This window comes from Culex quinquefasciatus, chromosome 3 (genome assembly GCF_015732765.1).
Source record: "Culex quinquefasciatus strain JHB chromosome 3, VPISU_Cqui_1.0_pri_paternal, whole genome shotgun sequence".
In the NCBI taxonomy this organism is placed as follows: Eukaryota; Metazoa; Arthropoda; class Insecta; order Diptera; family Culicidae; genus Culex; species Culex quinquefasciatus.
The window spans coordinates 93,873,934-93,892,115 of NC_051863.1; the positions used below are offsets into that span (position 1 = coordinate 93,873,934).

The following is an 18,182-nucleotide window of genomic DNA, read 5'->3' on the forward strand; positions in this document are numbered from 1 at the left end:
GGAGCACATCCAGGTGTTCAACGAGCTGGTGCAACGAGTCGAGGATGCTGGCCAGGAGATTCCGGACAAACTCCGAGTGGCCCTCATGATGGTTTCGTTGCCAGACTCGTTCGATCCGCTCGTCACGGCCATTCAGCAACGGCCTGTCGAGGAAATCACGTCGGATCTGCTGCAAGCCAGCCTGATGGCAGAGGCGGAGAAGCGGCGTGAACGTTCAAGCGCGGTTGAGGGCGGAGACAAGGCTCTACGCTCGAACGTAATCAAAGGAAAGGGCGGCAAGGGTGGCACCAAACAGCAGCAGCAGCAGCTCTGCAATCACTGCCACCAGCCTGGCCACTTTTGGAGGAAGTGCCCCGAACGGAAGAAGGAGGAGTCGACGAACATGAAGCCAGAGTCAAGCAAGGAGGGCGAGGTCAAGGCGAAGGAAGCAGACGTTTCGGACGAACCCCTCGCTTGGATGACCGGTCACGGAGGATCGGCAGAATGGTACGTCGACAGCGGCGCGTCGCGGCACATGACCGGCGACAAGCGGTTCTTCAAGGCGCTTCAAGAGAAGGTGAGCGTCAGCGTGACGCTCGCAGACGGGAAGAAGGCGGAAGTTCGAGGCACCGGAAGCGGAACCATCGTCGGAGTCAATGGTGAAGGAAATCCGGTCGACATCGAGCTCCATGACGTCCTCTACGTTCCCAAACTCACCAGCGGACTAATTTCGGTGAGCACACTTGCAGCGAAAGGATTCGAAGTTGTGTTCAACGGCGAACGCTGTGAAGTCCGGAACCGTGCAGGAGTAGTAGCAGCCCAAGGAACTCGCCACGGAAGCCTCTACCGATTGTGCACTCCGGACCAAGCAATGATCACAGTGCAGAGGAGCCACACTGCCAACTGCCTACACACCTGGCATCGTCGGCTCGGTCACCGTGATCAAGAGGTGGTTCAAGCGATTCCGGGGAAGTTTGCGGAAGGGATCAAGGTTGAGGACTGCGGCGTACGGATGCTCTGCAGCAGCTGCATGGAAGGGAAGATGTCTCGCACTCCATTCCCGAAGCAGGCTGTGCACGACACGAAGGACAAGCTGGATTTGGTGCACACGGATTTGAGCGGCCCGATGGAGGAAACCCCGAGCGGAAACAGGTACTACCTGTCGCTGATCGACGACTACACCAGAATGACGTTCGTGTACCTGATCCGGAACAAGTCCGACGCTGCGGGCAAGATCGAAAACTTTGTCAAGTTCTGCAAGACCCAGATCGGAAAGAGCCCGCGCGTCATTCGGTCCGATGGAGGCGGCGAGTACGTCAACAAGGCGCTGCAGGAATTTCTGCGCCGAGAAGAAATCGTGAGCCAGTTCACGGCGCCGTACTCTCCGCAGCAGAACGGAGTTGCCGAGAGAAAGAACCGGTATCTCAAGGAGTCGTCTCTGTGTATGCTGCGCGATGCAGAGTTGGAGCCGAAGTACTGGGGCGAAGCCGTGCTGACGGCGACCTACATCCAGAACCGTCTACCGTCGCGGTCGATTGGGATAAGTCCGTTCGAGAAATGGTACGGGAGGAAACCAAGCCTAGAGCACATGAAGATCTTCGGGAGTGAGGCGTGGGTGCAGGTGCCCGCACAGAAAAGGAAGAAAATGGACGTGAAAGCGCGAAAACTAGTGTTTGTGGGATACTCCAACGAACACAAAGCATACCGTTTTGTCGACAAACAAAGTGAACGTGTGACGATAAGTCGTGATGTGAAGTTTGTCGAGGATTTGCGTATGCCGGACGAGAGAAAGTGCAGTGAATTCGAAAGTGAATCAGTGAAGCACGACCGTGAAGAGCAAGAAGTGTCCCCGATGGAGCCCATCGTGCGAAACGAGTTGTCTGATGATGACTCTTTCGAGGGTTACGAGTCCGCCGAGGATCTGTTCAACGGCGAAGAAGTGGTGCAAGAGGCGGCGGCGCCGGGTGACCCACCTGGACCGGGTGGGGCGGATGGTGAACCGCCAGCACTGGAGGCCGCACCGCGAGCACCGGATACAGAGCCAGCAGGTCAAGGACAACAGCTGCGAGTGCTGCCGAACAGATCTACGCGGGGACAGCTGCCGGTCAGACTGGAGAACTACGAAGTCGGCCTGGTGGTGATGGAGCAGGACGAACCAGCGGCGTACGAGAAAGCTGTACGTTGTCCTGAAAAGGAGGAGTGGGTTCGAGCGAACAACGCCAGCAAGAAGAAGCAGACCAAAGTGTGCCGACTGCTGAAAAGCATTTGCGGTCTCAAACAAGCGGCGCGAGTGTGGCACCGGACGATCGCCGGAAAACTGTCGCGGTTGAGATTCGAGCGGTGCAATTCGGATTCGAGCATCTACAAGCAGCCAATCGGCAAGGACGGGATATTTCTACTCATTTACGTAGATTATCTCGTTGCTTGCAAGCAGGAGGAGAAGATCAACAGGATCGAGAGAGATAAGGAGAGAGCGGTGCCAAAACTGGACGACGGAGGAGCCCAGGGATGAATCCGCGAGGAGGAGTGTTGAGCCACCCTATTGGAGGTGACGTGCGCGGATGCAACCCTGCGCACAACGGCGCCGCCGTTCAAGAGAAAAAGTGACACGTCACACACAGTTGTTTCTAAGCCAGCTTCGCAACAATAAAGACACATTTTGTTGTTACTCGCGCGTATTTTATTTCCGGCAAAGTTAACCGGATCCGTCCCTCCTTTTCGCGTTCCCTGCTGCCGTCGGTACTCTGCTAATCCGGCCAACATTGATGAGTTAATACTAAAACTGAATGTTGGAATAATTTTTTACGATCATTTACGACGAAAATTATCGCGAGAAAACAGGACTGCGCGTCCCCAGAAGCACTGCACTTATGAAGGCATTATTCGATTATTATGACCAATCACCCCATGCACACAAAAAGCGACACAAAGAGACGAAAATTATCGCGAGAAAACAGGACTGCGCGTCCCCAGAAGCACTGCACTTATGAAGGCATTATTCGATTATTATGACCAATCACCCCATGCACACGAACAGCGACACAAAAGAGACAAAAATTATCGCGAGAAAACAGGACTGCGCGTCCTCAGAAGCACTTCACTTAAGAAGGCATTATTTAATTATTATGACCAATCACCCCATGCACACAAACAGCGACACAAAAGAGACGAAAATTATCGCGAGAAAACAGGACTGCGCGTCTTCAGAAGCACTTCAATTATGAAGGCATTATTTAATTATTATGACCAATCACCCCATGCACACAAACAGCGACACAAAAGAGACGAAAATTATCGCGAGAAAACAGGACTGCGCGTCTTCAGAAGCACTTCAATTATCCAATGTCAGGTTGTACCTGCATCTTTAAATCAAACGTTCGTGCTGTCTCACTCGAACAATGCTAGAAATACCCCTACCGTGGAAAAGTTAGGTAACATCAATGGCATTTCTTATGCAAACGTCGTTTCGGGTTCGGGTTCATCCACGAATTTTAAATCCTCTACCAATCTTCAAATTGGGCAGGTACCTCAAATTTCATTTGAAAATTTTTCTGCTGACAACGCTTTGGGATCTTCTGATCTCGGCGATGTTACGTTTGAAAAAATGACTTTTTTGCAAAACTCACTGTTTGGTTTGATTCAAACAATGAGTAATGCTACATCCATGATGGAAGCAATCCAGATTGGATTAAAATTTGCGAATGATGTTATTCTTACCCTGAAGTTTAATCATGGATCTAAGTAATTCCATCAATATTATGAATTTTAATGCTCGCTCTTTAAAAGCGAAAGAAAATGAATTTTTCAACTTTTTACGAGTTCATAACGTGCATGTTCCTGTTATAACCGAAACATTTTTAAAAACTGGCACTTATTTGAAAAGTGATCCAGATTATAAAGTTATAACCAATAACAGAATGAATCGAAATGGCGGTGGAGTTGCAATAGTTATCCACCGTAGTTACTTATAGCACGTTACGTGACTTTAAGTTGAAAGTTATTGAAAGTTTGGGCATTGAACTTGAAACTTCTTTTGGGAAAATTATGATTGCAGCTGCATATTTGCCTTTCCAATGCACTGGGGAAAATAAAAATTATTTCAAAGGGGATTTGAACAAACTTACTCGGCATAGATCTCGATTTTTGATTATCGGTGATTTTAATGCCAAACACCAATCTTGGAATAATTCAAAAGTAAATTCCAATGGTAAAATTCTATTCAGAGATTGCACTTCTGGTCTTTATTCGGTTTTATATCCGAATGGGCCAAGTTGCTTTTCTTCTGTTAGAAATCCATCAACAATTGATTTGGTTTTGACAAATCAAAGTCAGTATTGTGGTCCTTTAGTGACTCATGCTGATTTTGATTCTGATCATCTTCCAGTAACTTTTTCACTTTCTCATGAAGCAGTTACCAGACCCAATAGTTCTGTGTTTAATTACCACAAAGCTAATTGGGACAGGTATCAGCATCATATTGAGAACAATTTAAATCATGATTTTGTTTTAGAAACCAAAGCTGATATTGATTCAGCCTTGGAATCTTTAACTAATGCAATTTTGGATGCTAGGAATATTGCTATTCCTAAAGTCCAAGTCAAATTTGATTCTCCCATTATTGATGACGATCTTCAGCTTCTGATTCGTCTGAAAAATGTTCGCCGAAGACAGTATCAACGTTCTCGTGATCTTGCACTGAAGCGAATTCAAAAAGATTTGCAAAAGGTTATTGACCACAGATTCACTCTCCTGCGAAATGAAAAGTTCGCAAGAGATGTCGAACAAATTAAACCTTATTCCAAACCTTTTTGGAAACTATCAAAGGTTCTTAAGAAACCTCAAAAACCAATCCCTTCTTTAAAAGATGGTGATAATATTCTATTAACTAATGGGGAGAAAGCTCAAAAACTTGCTCAGCAGTTTGAGAGTGCTCATAATTTCAACTTAAATGTTTTGAGTCCTATTGAAGATCAAATTTCAATAGAATTTCAGAATATTGTTGAACAAGAATTTTCATCAGATGAAGTTTTTAATACGGATCTGAATGAAATAAAATCTATTATCAAAAAATTTAAAAATATGAAAGCCCCTGCACGGTTGGCTGGAACGAACATATTATTGAACTTGAATGTACCTAAAATGTTTTGATGGGGAAAGTTAGTTCTTGATGTCCCCTTTCAAGATTTATAACTCCCAAAATATTCTATGCAGGGATTTTTAAATGGCGTCCATTTTAAGTTTTTTTTGGATTTAATGCATAAAATACAGGCGCTCGGTACTTTATCAGTACAATGTCAGTGTAAAAGGTGTTCCTGATGCTTTTGATCATCCCGCTTACTATGATGATGACTCTAGGGAATGTCCATAAACTACAAACAAAAATTTGGGACATAGTTGGATCCCATTTCCACTTTCGCGGCATAGATTTCCTTCTGCGACAAAGGAAATTATTCATCACGCTTTTTTTTTCAAAAATCTTAGCAGCATTTGTATACATCACTGTTTCATTATCAAAGCATTATGATTCATCATATTGAATAATAAAGTTTCTTATATATAAAAAAATACAGTAGTTCATTATTTTATTGAATTCATTGGAAATATAATCCGAATTTATAGTATAAGCAATTGATTCATTGTACATGGGATGAATTATAAGCGACTACTGCGTTGAGCAGTTTAGCGTTGTACAGCTGGCTGGATTGCGGAACTTTATAATTTTGCCAGGTCACATAGAAGTCCTGGTGTATGGACTCGGTCGTTTGTTCACTAAAACGCGCCAAACCTTCTTGTTTTTCTTCACAATATTCAGGTATGTGAAATTTCACCATGTGCAGCTTTGGTGTGGCTGGTAATCCAACATTCATCCACAAAATTCATCAATTTTCGATCGGTAATTTGGTTCCAAACCCGATCCAAAACAAGCTCCCACAACTTCACTGAGAGCTTCTAACACGACAAAATATCTTTCACAGTTGTTCTTCAAAATGGAACGTTTTTTGAGCATTTCCCTGCAGTGTCGACCCGCGAAACCAAATTGATCGTGCCTCGTGGCACCGGCTGCGGTTGCCCAAGAGTGAGCAATTTCGGGATTCTCCGACGAAACGGCATTGTACAAGGAGTTCATCAAACCCAAGAATACGTGCAAGGGAGGGGGAGGGCAATGGCTGATGATCGTGGTTGCGTCGTCTCCGTATAGCAATGGTGGATTAACGCAATTGAAGTAATCTCTTGCTTTTGCGTTAACTTTTCCGATCTCTTGCCATTTCTGAGCATGATCTTTGACGAAGCCGATCGTTCGGGTTACACCAACAAGGCGGCCAAGATCGTTCTTACGTGAAGTGCAAAAGGCACACGGGTGCGTTGCACTGTTGGCCATTACGCCAGCAAGGATGTTTATCACCTTGAGGTCACCTATGAAGGGATACTGCTTAAGGTTAATAACATAACAACAATTTAACAAATAAACAATTAAAAATACATACCCGTAACGATCGCCTCCTGGTTCTGCAGGTCAAGAGTTTTCCAGATTTGAGATATGTTATAATAATTCTCAGAGACGTCAGAAGCAACCGCGATAAGTATGGATTTCCGAATTCCAGAATCTTTGTACACGCCAGCTTGTCGACCGTCTTCCAATTTTAGGCAAATTTTCAAGAAGTTTTGCCCACCATCAATCCCAATCTTGATCACACAATCTGACACGTTTCTTCTGGCTGACACATATCCAATAAGTCCACTAACTGACTTGCAGAGCACAACAGGCCTGGGATTGGATGCAGATCCGCTTGAAGTGAACTTCATTTCTTTAACATAGAAGAAATCGTCCAGCTCATGCAACATTGCAGTTAAAGCCGGCTTTAATCCAGGTTGGACTGCTTTTCGATTGCTCCCACGAAGGTGTCTCGCAAGTTTAATGGTCTATATGTTAGGAAGATGAGCTTGATATTTAAATAATTATAAATTTATAAAAAAATACCTTAATAGCACTGATGTTTAAGCCAGATTTTATTTCCAGCAGCTGTTGATGTGAGATTTTGTTAGTGTTTCCCTGGCCTTAGTTCCGTTAGACAGGCTCTACACAACTTCACAAAATTCTGGGGTTTTGGATTTGGTTTTCTTGCTGCGGGGGTTTTAGTAAGAATGTTCTTCCTCGCCACTGTGCAGATTTGGCACTTACTGTGGTCCAAATCGTCCCCAAGGTTGAAAAAAAATCACGTCGAGCGAATAACGATTGCCTGAAGAAAGGCCCTCTGAGTATGCTTTGATCTATACTTTCCCGACTGACACTTGATCGCTGGCTGTAGCAGAGACGAATAAAAATTTTAATGATTGGGTTTAATCGTCAACCTGCTGCGATCTGATTATAATTTTCCCCATTTAACACCAGCAGTCATGGGTTGTTATAATCGTCGACACGCGACGCGACGAATGACAGCTAGTCGTGGTAATTTGAGAATAAAGATTATTCTCAGCAATCTTATTCGTGATTTGTAACAGGCAGCGATTAATCGGAAAATTAATCATAGTCATCGGATTTTCAACACTGCTCGTTACCATGCGTCTGTCTCGTGTGTAATCGTGCACCTCCATTTTTTATGAGGCACGCCTATTTTTCAAAGATAATAATATTAATTTTACGAAGAAGTTTTAGTTTAATTAAACAATAAGGTTTTTGTACCTTTCGATCTCCTGTAAACGGCGACGTATCAGCTTCCGCACAATTTTTCATGCGAAAGTTTACCTATTTTAGAAAAAAAAAAACACGTGGATTTAGCACTGGTAACAACTCACAACTGTGTCTACAAAAAAAACAATCAAGCGCGGAGGTTGCCTGAAATAGTAGGCGTTGCGCGGAAGAAGACTTTCATGAAAAACAACGTGCAAATATTACGTAACACCGATAGAAGAAATGGTGAGAGTATGATGAAATTGGTAAATTCCAAAATCCCTTATGGAATCCAAGCCGCGAAAGTGGAAATGGGATCCAACTATGACCCAAATTTTTGTTTGTAGTTTATGGACATCCCCTAGAGTCATCATCATAGTAAGCGGGATGATCAAAAGCATCAGGAACACCTTTTACACTGACATTGTACTGATAAAGTACCGAGCGCCTGTATTTTATGCATTAAATCCAAAAAAAATCTTAAAATGGACGCTATTTAAGAGCGAGTCCACGAGCAAAGCATACCCATCTCGCATCGACCTCACCAATCTGCCTGAAATTTTCAGGGGTTGTTTGTACATATAAAACTAGCATCTGGCCGAAATATGAGCACTCTAGGTCAACGGGAAGTGGGGCAAATCGGGACACAAAGTTTGAAGGTTCAAAAACGTCAGAAATCTTAAAAATGCTTTATTGAGAATCAAGCTCGTTTCCAAGGATACTAGATGACACTAGAAAAAAGCAGATTCTCAATTTTTTTTAACTTTCATTTTTAAAAGGGTTAAAATGGATGAAAACAAACATTTTTATGCATGTTTCCATTGTGAAATTGTCTCAGGAACACGAATATGATAAAATTATCACCAGAAAATTGGATCTAAGGGGTCCCCGAGCAAAAATGTACAACAAAAAAATTCACTAAAAGTAAAAGTGTCTATATTATATGTTAAACTGCCTTACCCAAAGCGTTCTCAGTCTCAGATGGTAGTCCCAGATGTCCCCTACAAGCTGCAGGTCGAACCGAGTTGATATCTGGATGGAACACTTTTTTATTTGAGTTTGAAAATTATGCTTTTTTTCACTAAAATGCCAATAACTCCCTTTAGAAATAACCAATTGAGATGCTCTACCCTGCATTTTGTTGCATTTTTCAAGCCCTTTCAGATGCATTTTGTATTATGAAATTAAATTGAATTTTGCCTAAGTTATAGCCTTTTTAAGATTTTTGACGTTTTTGAACTTTCAAACTTTGTGTCCCGATTTGCCCCACTTCCCGTTGACCTAGAGTGCTCATATTTTGGACAGATGCTAGTTTTATATGTACAAACAACCCCTGAAAATTTCAGGCAGATTGGTGAGGTCCAAACGACGTCCCATACAAAGGGGTATGCCCTGTTCGTGGACTCGCTCTTAAAAATCCCCGAATAGAATATTTTGGGAGTTATAAATCTTGAAAGGGGACATCTTGAACTAACTTTCCCCATCAAAACATTTTAGGTACATTCAAGTTCAATAATATGTTCGTTCCAGCCAACCGTGAATAGGTTTGCTATAATTTCAGGAAAATTTTCAGCGGCCAATGCAAATAAATTAGTGCATTATTGATTTGTTTAGTTCAATTGTACAGATTTTCGAAGCTTTTTCTTTGACTTGGCTTTACAAAAAGTTTGATTTGTTTTAATATTGTTAGTAGTATACAATTTTGGATGTAATTTTTTGTTGCCCACTGATTTTTCGGGCATACTTCGAAGGGAGGAGTGACAAAAACTTTAAATAAAATGTGTACCAGCCTTACTTATTCACACTAAACTATGAATTAATTCGAATTGAAGGTAAAAGCGAATCATTATGTTCAATTATCGATTTTCTATGATTTTTTGAATATTGGCCGATCTGTAAACTGTTCCGAATATGAGGGATGACTGTATACAAATATTTTTAAAAATTTAGATTGTCATTATGTTTAGTCTTCCAGCAGATTGTTTGCTAGAGTTTTTAATTTTAGGCTTATTTAATAAAAATAAATTTTACTAGAAAATCACATTATATCATTAAATTAATTTGTATTAGCGCAGCCCTGATAAGGCTGCCTACCGAAAACGAGGATCGCGAATGGCAAGAAGATTGGATATCCGGAACAAACGGCAGAAGCCCATTGAAAAGCAGATCACCGATTGGCGACTCGGTTCTTGGAACTGCAGGTCCCTAAACTTTCTGGGTTTCGAACTCGCTTTGACGAATGAGTTGCAACCTCGCAACTTCGATGTTGTGGCACTGCAGGAGGTGTCCTTGGAGGAGAAGCAGGTGCTGGACTGGCCAGGTCAGCAGACCAATTCCAGATTCTTTCTGAGCGGCGGCACGGACAAGAAGCTGGGTACCGGCTTTATCGTGAGGGGCAAGATGCAGGATCGCGTGTTCGGCTTCACGGCGATCAGCGAGCGGATGTGCAAGTTAAGAATACGAGGCCGGTTCTTTAACTATAGCATTATCAACGTGCACTGCCCCCACGAAGAAAGACTCGATGACGAAAAGGAAACATTTTACGCGAAGCTGGAGGAGGAGTACGACAGCTGTCCTCGTCAAGATGTGAAAATCGTCATTGGGGACATGAACGCTCGGTTCGGCAGAGAGGAAATGTTTCGACCAACTATAGGCCCGGAAAGCCTACACATGGTCACGAACGACAACGGCCAACGCTGCATCGACTTCGCAGCCTCTCGTGGAATGGTGGTTAGAAGCACTTACTTTCCACGCAAGGACATCCATAAAGCCACCTGGACATCACCTGATCAACGGACGAAAACGCAAATCGACCACGTTCTGATCGACGGCCGATTCTTCTCGGACGTAACAAACGTGCGCACCTTTCGCGGTGCGAATATTGACTCGGACCACTACCTAGTTGGAGTTGACATGCGCTCAAAGCTGTCGACGGTGTTCAACCAACGCCGAAGCCGGCGGGCCCCTCCGTTCAACACCGCGTGTCTGCAGAACGGAGATGTGGCCCAAAGTTACGCGCAGCAGCTTGAAGCGAATCTGCCAGGTGAGGAGGAACTTGGCGCAGCCTCGCTCGAAGATGGTTGGAGTCGCATACGCTCAGCCATCGGCAGTGCAGCGGAAGCCACACTGGGTAGTGCGATCCGAGTCAGTCGAAACGATTGGTACGACGACGAGTGCCAGCGGATTACCGCCGAGAAGAAGGCAGCCTACGACAGGAAGCTGCACAAGGCGACGAGAGGGAACGTGGAACGATACAGGCAGGCTCGGAATCGGCAGGTCGCGGTCTTCAAGCTTAAGAAGCGCCAGCAAGAAGACCGAGATTGCGCGGAAATGGAGCAGCTATTCCGAGCTAACGAAACGCGGAAGTATTACGAGAAGGTGAACCGGTCCCGTAAAGGCTTCGTGCCGCGAGCCGACGTGTGCAGGGACAACGAGGGGAACCTGATCGTAAGCAAGAGCGAGGTGTTGGACAGGTGGAAGCAGTACTTCAACGAGCACCTCAACGGCGATGAAGCGGACGGAGACGGCGTAGGAGTCAACCTTGGAGCGCCCGCAGCTGATGAACAGTTCCCAGTGCCTGATCTGGAGACGGTGAAGAGGGAGATCAGGAAGCTGAAGAACAACAGAGCTGCCGGCAAGGATCGGTTACCCGGTGAGCTCTTCAAATATGGAGGAGAGAAACTGGCGAGGGCGCTTCACTGCGTGATCTCCAAGATCTGGGAGGAGGAGAAGCTACCGGAGGAATGGATGGATGGTGTCGTGTGCCCGATCTACAAAAAGGGCGATAAGCTGGACTGCGGCAACTACCGCGGCATTACGCTTATCAACGCGGCCTACAAAATCCTCTCCCAGATCCTCTGCCGTCAGCTGTCACCCCATGCAAGGAGGTTCGTGGGGCCCTACCAAGCGGGCTTCACTGGCGCGCGCGCCACCACGGACCAAATATTTTGTCTCCGACAGATCCTCGAGAAATGTCGTGAGTACAACGTGCCCACACATCACATCTTCATCGATTTCAAGGCGGCCTACACAGAAAAAAATATGTGAATTTACACGACACGGAAAAAATGAATCACATGTAAACTCAGTTGATGTAAACTTGAGATTCGACGTAAACGGTTGAATCACACGTAAAATCATGTTTTTACGTATAATTTGTTGCAAATTTACATCAAATTGCATTTAAATTTAAATGTTTAATGACGTGCAAAAGTGTTACATCATAAATGATGTAACATTCGGAAATATTTTTTTGTGTGTATGATACAGTCGACCGCGAGCAGCTATGGCAGATTATGCACGAGAACTGGTTTCCGGATAAACTGACTCGACTGATCAAGGCTACCTTGGATGGTGTGATGTGTCACGTGCGTGTTTCGGGGGATTTAGCGGAACCCTTTGGATCACGCCGAGGGCTGCGGCAAGGTGATGGCTTATCCTGTGCGCTTTTTAACATCGTTCTTGAGGGCATCATTCGAAGGGCGGGCATCGAAACGAGTGGCACGATCATGAACAAGTCCTACCAGCTGCTTGCTTTTGCCGATGACATCGACATTGTAGCAAGAAACCTGGAGACGGTGAAAGATGTCTACACCCGACTGAAGGTACAAGCAAGACGTGTAGGACTTGGCATGAATACGACGAAAACAAAGTACATGAGAGGAAGGGGCTCGAGGGACGTCGGCCCCCCAAGTCTCACCCCTCTAGCTGTGGATGATGATGAGTTGGAGGAGGTGAGCGAGTTCGTGTACTTGGGATCGCTGGTAACCGCCGACAACGACACCAGCAAAGAGATCCGGACTCGTATTTTTGCTGGGAATCGTGCGTACTTCGGATTACGGAAGACCCTCACTTCGGATCGGGTGCAACGCCGCACGAAGCTGACGATGTACAAAACACTGATTAGACCGGTAGTCCTCTATGGCCACGAGACCTGGACGATGCGGCAAGAGGACGAACGTGCCCTTGGAGTTTTCGAACGGAAGGTGCTGCGAACGATCTACGGTGGAGTGCAGGTGTCTGACGGAGTGTGGCGACGACGCATGAACCACGAACTGCACGCGTTTCTTGAAGAACCGACCATCGCCACCCAGGCGAAGATCGGGAGGCTCAGGTGGGCCGGCCATGTCGCCCGAATGGACGAAAGCCAGCCTGTCAGACTGCTATTTGACCGCGCTGAACCAGCTGGTGGAACAGGCAGAAGAGCAGGGAAACCGCGCGCACGGTGGGGAGACCAAGTGAATGGTGATATCCGGAAGATCTGTAACCTGGTAAATTGGAGAGTAGCAGCACAAGACCGAGAAAGATGGAAGCGTCTTCTTGCTACAGCACGCGTACCTGGTGCGCTATGCTGATTGGTATGGTATGTAATTTGTATTATTGAAATACAATTGAAAAACAGTCTATATGAAACTTATATTTTCTTACTGTGTATTACGCTTCCTAAAGCAACCAAATTATTACAGAAAAAAAATATCTGGAAACATCACAACTTGTTATGATATTTTTATGTTTTTGTATGATATTTTTTGCCCAATCCCGGGCAGAAAGTTGCATCTTGGAAAAATCTACCCATGTTCGTAAAAACACGAACAAGTCAAGTTCACCCCAGGGTATGGTTAAGAGATAACCGAACATGGCCACGAACATAAATTGTTCGAGGCGTATCTGCGAAAAATCTTGTTGAGTTTATTTGACCAACAATGCCACATCAAGTTGAGTTAATAGTGGCAAACAACCGAAATCATTCAAAAATCATATCAAGTTCATAAAGTAGATTTTGATCCCAAAAATAATTTTATTGGTTTTAATACACCCCGCCACAATTCAGACACCCCCTTCTTTCTCTTCACAAATATGAGTAATATTGCAGGAATATACGCACCTACATCAAAACAAGATTTTTCAAAGTTGAAAAATTATTTTACTTTAAAACTCATTAAAAAATTGTGGAGAAAGCCAAAATGTCACAATAATTTTCCAAATCACGAAAAATCCAAAGTCTCTATATTCCATTTTTTAAATTAAAAATAAAAGTTTATGAAAATATTCCTAAAATTGTCCAAAAATCCAAAGTAAAATTTCAAAAGCCTGGTAATGTTTCTTATCAAAATAATTTTTCAAAATGTTGAAAAATATTTTACTAGCCGAAAGCCAAAATTTTGCTAAGTCCAAAAATCAAATAAATTCTACCAAAATCTTGTCGTGATACGGATCCCGTAAATTTTTAAGTGCCGGAACGATTTTTGTAGGGGGTATATCAATAATTATTAAAAACCGACTTTCGAATTTCAAAATTTCAATGAAGACGTTTTGTTAGGGACATTATCTTAGGAACAAACTGAGGTTTTTGCAAAAATCGGACGAAAATTTCCTGTAATTTCGACGAATTTTCCGAAAATTTGGTTCAAAGCAAAAATAAACATCAAAATATTTTATCATGTTTCCAAATTCCCAAAAAAAATCTAAGTCCCAATTTTTTTTCGGTTTCCTCATCTCGAAAAATTTCTAAGTGTTGAAAATATTTTACTAGCCGAAAGCCAAAATTTTGCTAAGTCCAAAAAATCAAATAAATTCTACCAAAAATCTTGTCGTGATACGGATCCCGTAAATTTTTCAAGTGCCGGAACGATTTTTGTAGGGGGTATATCAATAATTATTAAAAACCAACTTTCGAATTTCAAAATTTCAATGAAGACGTTTTGTTAAACTGACGTTTTTGTAAAAATCGGACAAAAATTTCCTGTAATTTCGACGATTTTTCCGAAATTTTGGTTCAAAGCAAAAATAAACATCAAAATAATTTATCATGTTTCCAAACTCCCAAAAATTTTCTAAGTCCCAAATTTTTTTTTCAGTTTCCTGTTCTCGAAAATTTTTTAAATGTTGAAAATATTTTACTGGCCGAAAGCCAAAATTTTGTTAAGTCCAAAAAATCAAATAAATTCTACCAAAAATCTTGTCGTGATACGGATCCCGTAAATTTTCTAAGTGCCGGAACGATTTTTGTAGGGGGTATATCAATAATTACTAAAAACCAACTTTCGAATTTCAAAATTTCAATGAAGACGTTTTGTTAGGGACATTATTTTAGGAACAAACTGATGTTTTTGTAAAAATCGGACAAAAATTTCCTGTAATTTCGTCGATTTTTCCGAAATTTTGGTTCAAAGCAAAAACAAACATCAAAATAATTTATCATGTTTCCAAACTCCCGAAAATTTTCTAAGTCCCAAAAATGCTTTTTCTGTAAAAGTAAAGAATTAAAAATATACGCAAAAATTTCAAAGTCCAGCATAAATAAAATCAAACTTTAAAATATCAGCTCATTTTTTTTCTGTTTGAGTATTAAGACACTGAATCCTGATTACAAGGACTATTGTATCGTGTTACCCATTTTTACTGTTCTTAAGCATTTCCAGATCTATAACACAGTCCCTATTGAGAGGGAAAGTGCTGTTCCATCCAGATGCTGTAAAACTCCATTCCTTGTGCCTTGTGCGCTATGTATCGCTAGAACCGCGGTGACAATTTTTTCGTGTCATTTTTCAAGCTCTACCCAGCAGCTATTATTTGCCGCGCGGGGTCTTGTAAAGACAATTGTCTTTTTGCGGCGCTACTTTTGCGGTGTTCCCTTTGCTCTGATCTGGACAATGCGACTGGACTGCAGTGCAATACCGATCGGCTGGGCATTATTTACATGCGAAGGCACGAGGAATGTATTTTGGGAAAGAGGCGCAAAGGAATATCCCAAGATCGATCACACGCTTGAAGAGCACGTGAAGCAACCGTTTTATACTCATGCGGTTGCTGCTACCTCTGAACTTAAACCTAAGGCTGCCACCCTGAGAAGAACCCATGACTTTCCGCTTATGAGGCGAAACCCGTAACCATTCGGCCACAGGAGGTTCAGCTCATGAAAATTATTCTAAGTGTCGGAAATTGAAAATTATGTCAGTGACTGCTAATTTTTCTAAGTCCAGCATAAATTTGAAATAAAGTCAAAATAATCATTTCATGATGATGATGGTAGAATTTTGGAAAAAATAAAATTTTCGAAATTTTTGCTAAGTCCAAAAAAACTACCACTAACACCTCAATATCAACTGTAGATAATGCAGTATGATCATGAAATATACTTTCCATGATACGCAGTCGGTTTCAAAAGTCGTCATAACTCGAGGAGTTTACAGCAAGATGCGAATAAACAAGCCAAGATAGTTCGAAGTTATATCCACCAACTCACTTTCCGCCCGGGTTACTCTACGAAACATCACAAAAATATCAAACCAAGTTGACATTTTGAACTTAAAAATATCATGTCATGGTACCGAAAAATATCATCCAGGAACATGAAATAATCATGGCCAATTCTGCTTTTTCCTGAAAAAATTGGTGCGAAAAAATATCATTAAGAAACATAAAAAAATCATGACAGGTTCAGGTTTTTGCCTGAAAAAAACTGTTCGTAAAAATATCATCCAGAAACATTAATGTATCATGAAAAGTTGTGATTTGTGAAGAAATCTTACAAATCCATAAATCGCAACTTCCCATGATACATTTTTATTTTCAGATGGTATTTTTCGACAGAAAACTTAAAAGGGCTTATTTTTTAAGTAAAAGTGCATCGCGCTATCTGAACTGAGTACACCCTTACCAAAAATAATGATTTTCTGAGTTCAATATCCCACTTTTCATACGATTAACCATTTTTATGGTTGTAGTACCTAAACTCAAAAAATCGTATGAAAAGTGGGATATTGAACTCAGAAAATCATGATTTTTGGTAAATGTGTAAGCCCAATGCACTGTTTACAAAAAATAGTCAGAAGAAGTTTTTTTTTATGTCAAAACTGTCATCTGAAAACATAAAAGAACTATGAAAACAAGTGATATATTGGTGTTTTTTTCTGAAAATATATAAATGTACTAGAGTCTAACTTATTTACTTAAATTGATTGTTTTGTTTGATTTGGGGTTAACATTAATAAGCATGGGTACCATAAACCAGATGACTTTGATTGAAGATGATTTTGCAAAACGAAAATATGACTGAATACGAATGAAAAAAACGTGAATCATACAACTGGTGTAATCGTCTTATTGAAATGCTGAATTGCATATTTTTAGATTCCTTTTTATTTTTGCCAATAAATAATTCTAGATTACTTTTTCAAAACCACCAAAGCGCCATGAGTTTCCTATTTACATAGAACCTTTTTAAAAAGTAAGCGAGAATTACAATTTGCAAGAAGTTTTTCTCAAAAGTAAATTTAAAGGTAATATCTCCAAAATTAACACCATGAATGTTTTCAATTAAGACCCATTATCTTTAAAAAAAAAACGGGAATTGACATGTATTGAATATCCAATTGATAAAAAGTGATATGTTCACATAACAATATTTTTTAACATACCTTGTAAATGATCTCTAAATCCATCCAATCAATTCCCTATGATGAATACTATGATATGATGATTATTGTCCAGAAATTGCTGTCCTGTGAAAGAGAAGAGAACACAAAATATCAATTCTAAAATGAAAATGTAAATGATTTTTGTAAAGATACTCCACCTTTACAATAATTATTAAATGTAACTTCTACAAAATTAAAGCAAACAATACTTATCTGAATAAAAACGAGAATTCCGTTGTCGAAATGACCGGATTTGTCCAATGCAAATGATGGCTACCGGAACGATGGAGGCCCCAAAATCTTCCGGTGGAAGATGGTGCTGCTAAATAGGTAGGACCCGCCCCGCTGGAGACAGTTACAAAACGCAGCTGCTTATTAGATTGCACCGTTTTGCCTCGTCCTTCATCAGAGGCTGAAAATAAAAAAATATTTGAACCGGGCTTTTGACGGAGGGGACAAGCTGCAGCAGAACAAAAACATTGGGGGCTGTGATAAATAAATAATACCTTGCGACTGCAAAGCTCCTCTTCCGCGAGATGCATCTGTCAACAGGCAAAACTAGCACCGTCTGCCACAGGAAGAATCTGGAGATTGTAGAGCTTCCGTAAAGCTGAATAATGGTGGCCACACCGGCAACGAGGATTCCTCTTCTGACTTCTTCTGTGACAGGTGCAAAGTCGATCGCGAAAAAACCTCCTCCGAATTCTTTTGCAAACCACATCCCCCACATAAACAACACACGCAATTACCGACATAAAACACATAAACAAAAACAGCACAGCCTGCCGGGTTCACTCCGCACCGAATTGAAGCCTCAGTTTCCATCGGTGGCCAACTCTGGCGGTGGTGAATCTACTTAGTTTTCCTTCTTCTACACTGAAAAAAAAAGAAGGAATCCAATTCCTAAAATTTAGGAATTTGCCAACTTCTGCCAGAGAAGTCACCCAATTCCTAAATTTGCTGGCCCAATTTAGGAATTCTGATACTTCTTTGGAAAAATGAGCTTAAACTGACAGCAAAGCTTCTCTTGCGCAACTGCGCCATCTGATATTGAAACTCGGAATTATTCTTCAGAGCTTAACAGTCTGAACTTTCCTCTTTCTTTTGTTCTCGAG

General features: G+C 42.1%; 1 protein-coding gene across 1 annotated transcript; it reads left to right on the plus strand.

Annotated features, from left to right (window-relative positions):
* The first annotated feature begins 9,760 nt into the window (after positions 1-9,760).
* LOC119769090 lies at positions 9,761-17,927 on the plus strand. Its single transcript, XM_038260993.1, has 3 exons — positions 9,761-10,378; positions 10,574-11,095; positions 17,844-17,927. The coding sequence occupies exons 1-3, from the start codon at positions 9,761-9,763 to the stop codon at positions 17,925-17,927; spliced, it is 1,224 nt and encodes a 407-aa protein (XP_038116921.1).
* Positions 17,928-18,182: the final 255 nt, after the last annotated feature.

Coding starts and splice junctions, on each gene's coding strand:
- LOC119769090 (XM_038260993.1), top strand. CDS start 9,761: ATGGCAAGAAGATTGGATATCCGGAACAAACGGCAGAAGCCCATTGAA. Junction 10,379..10,573: donor CAGCCTCTCGTGGAATGGTG/GTTAGAAGCACT, acceptor ATGCGCTCAAAG/CTGTCGACGGTGTTCAACCA. Junction 11,096..17,843: donor ACAACGAGGGGAACCTGATC/GTAAGCAAGAGC, acceptor AAACAAAAACAG/CACAGCCTGCCGGGTTCACT.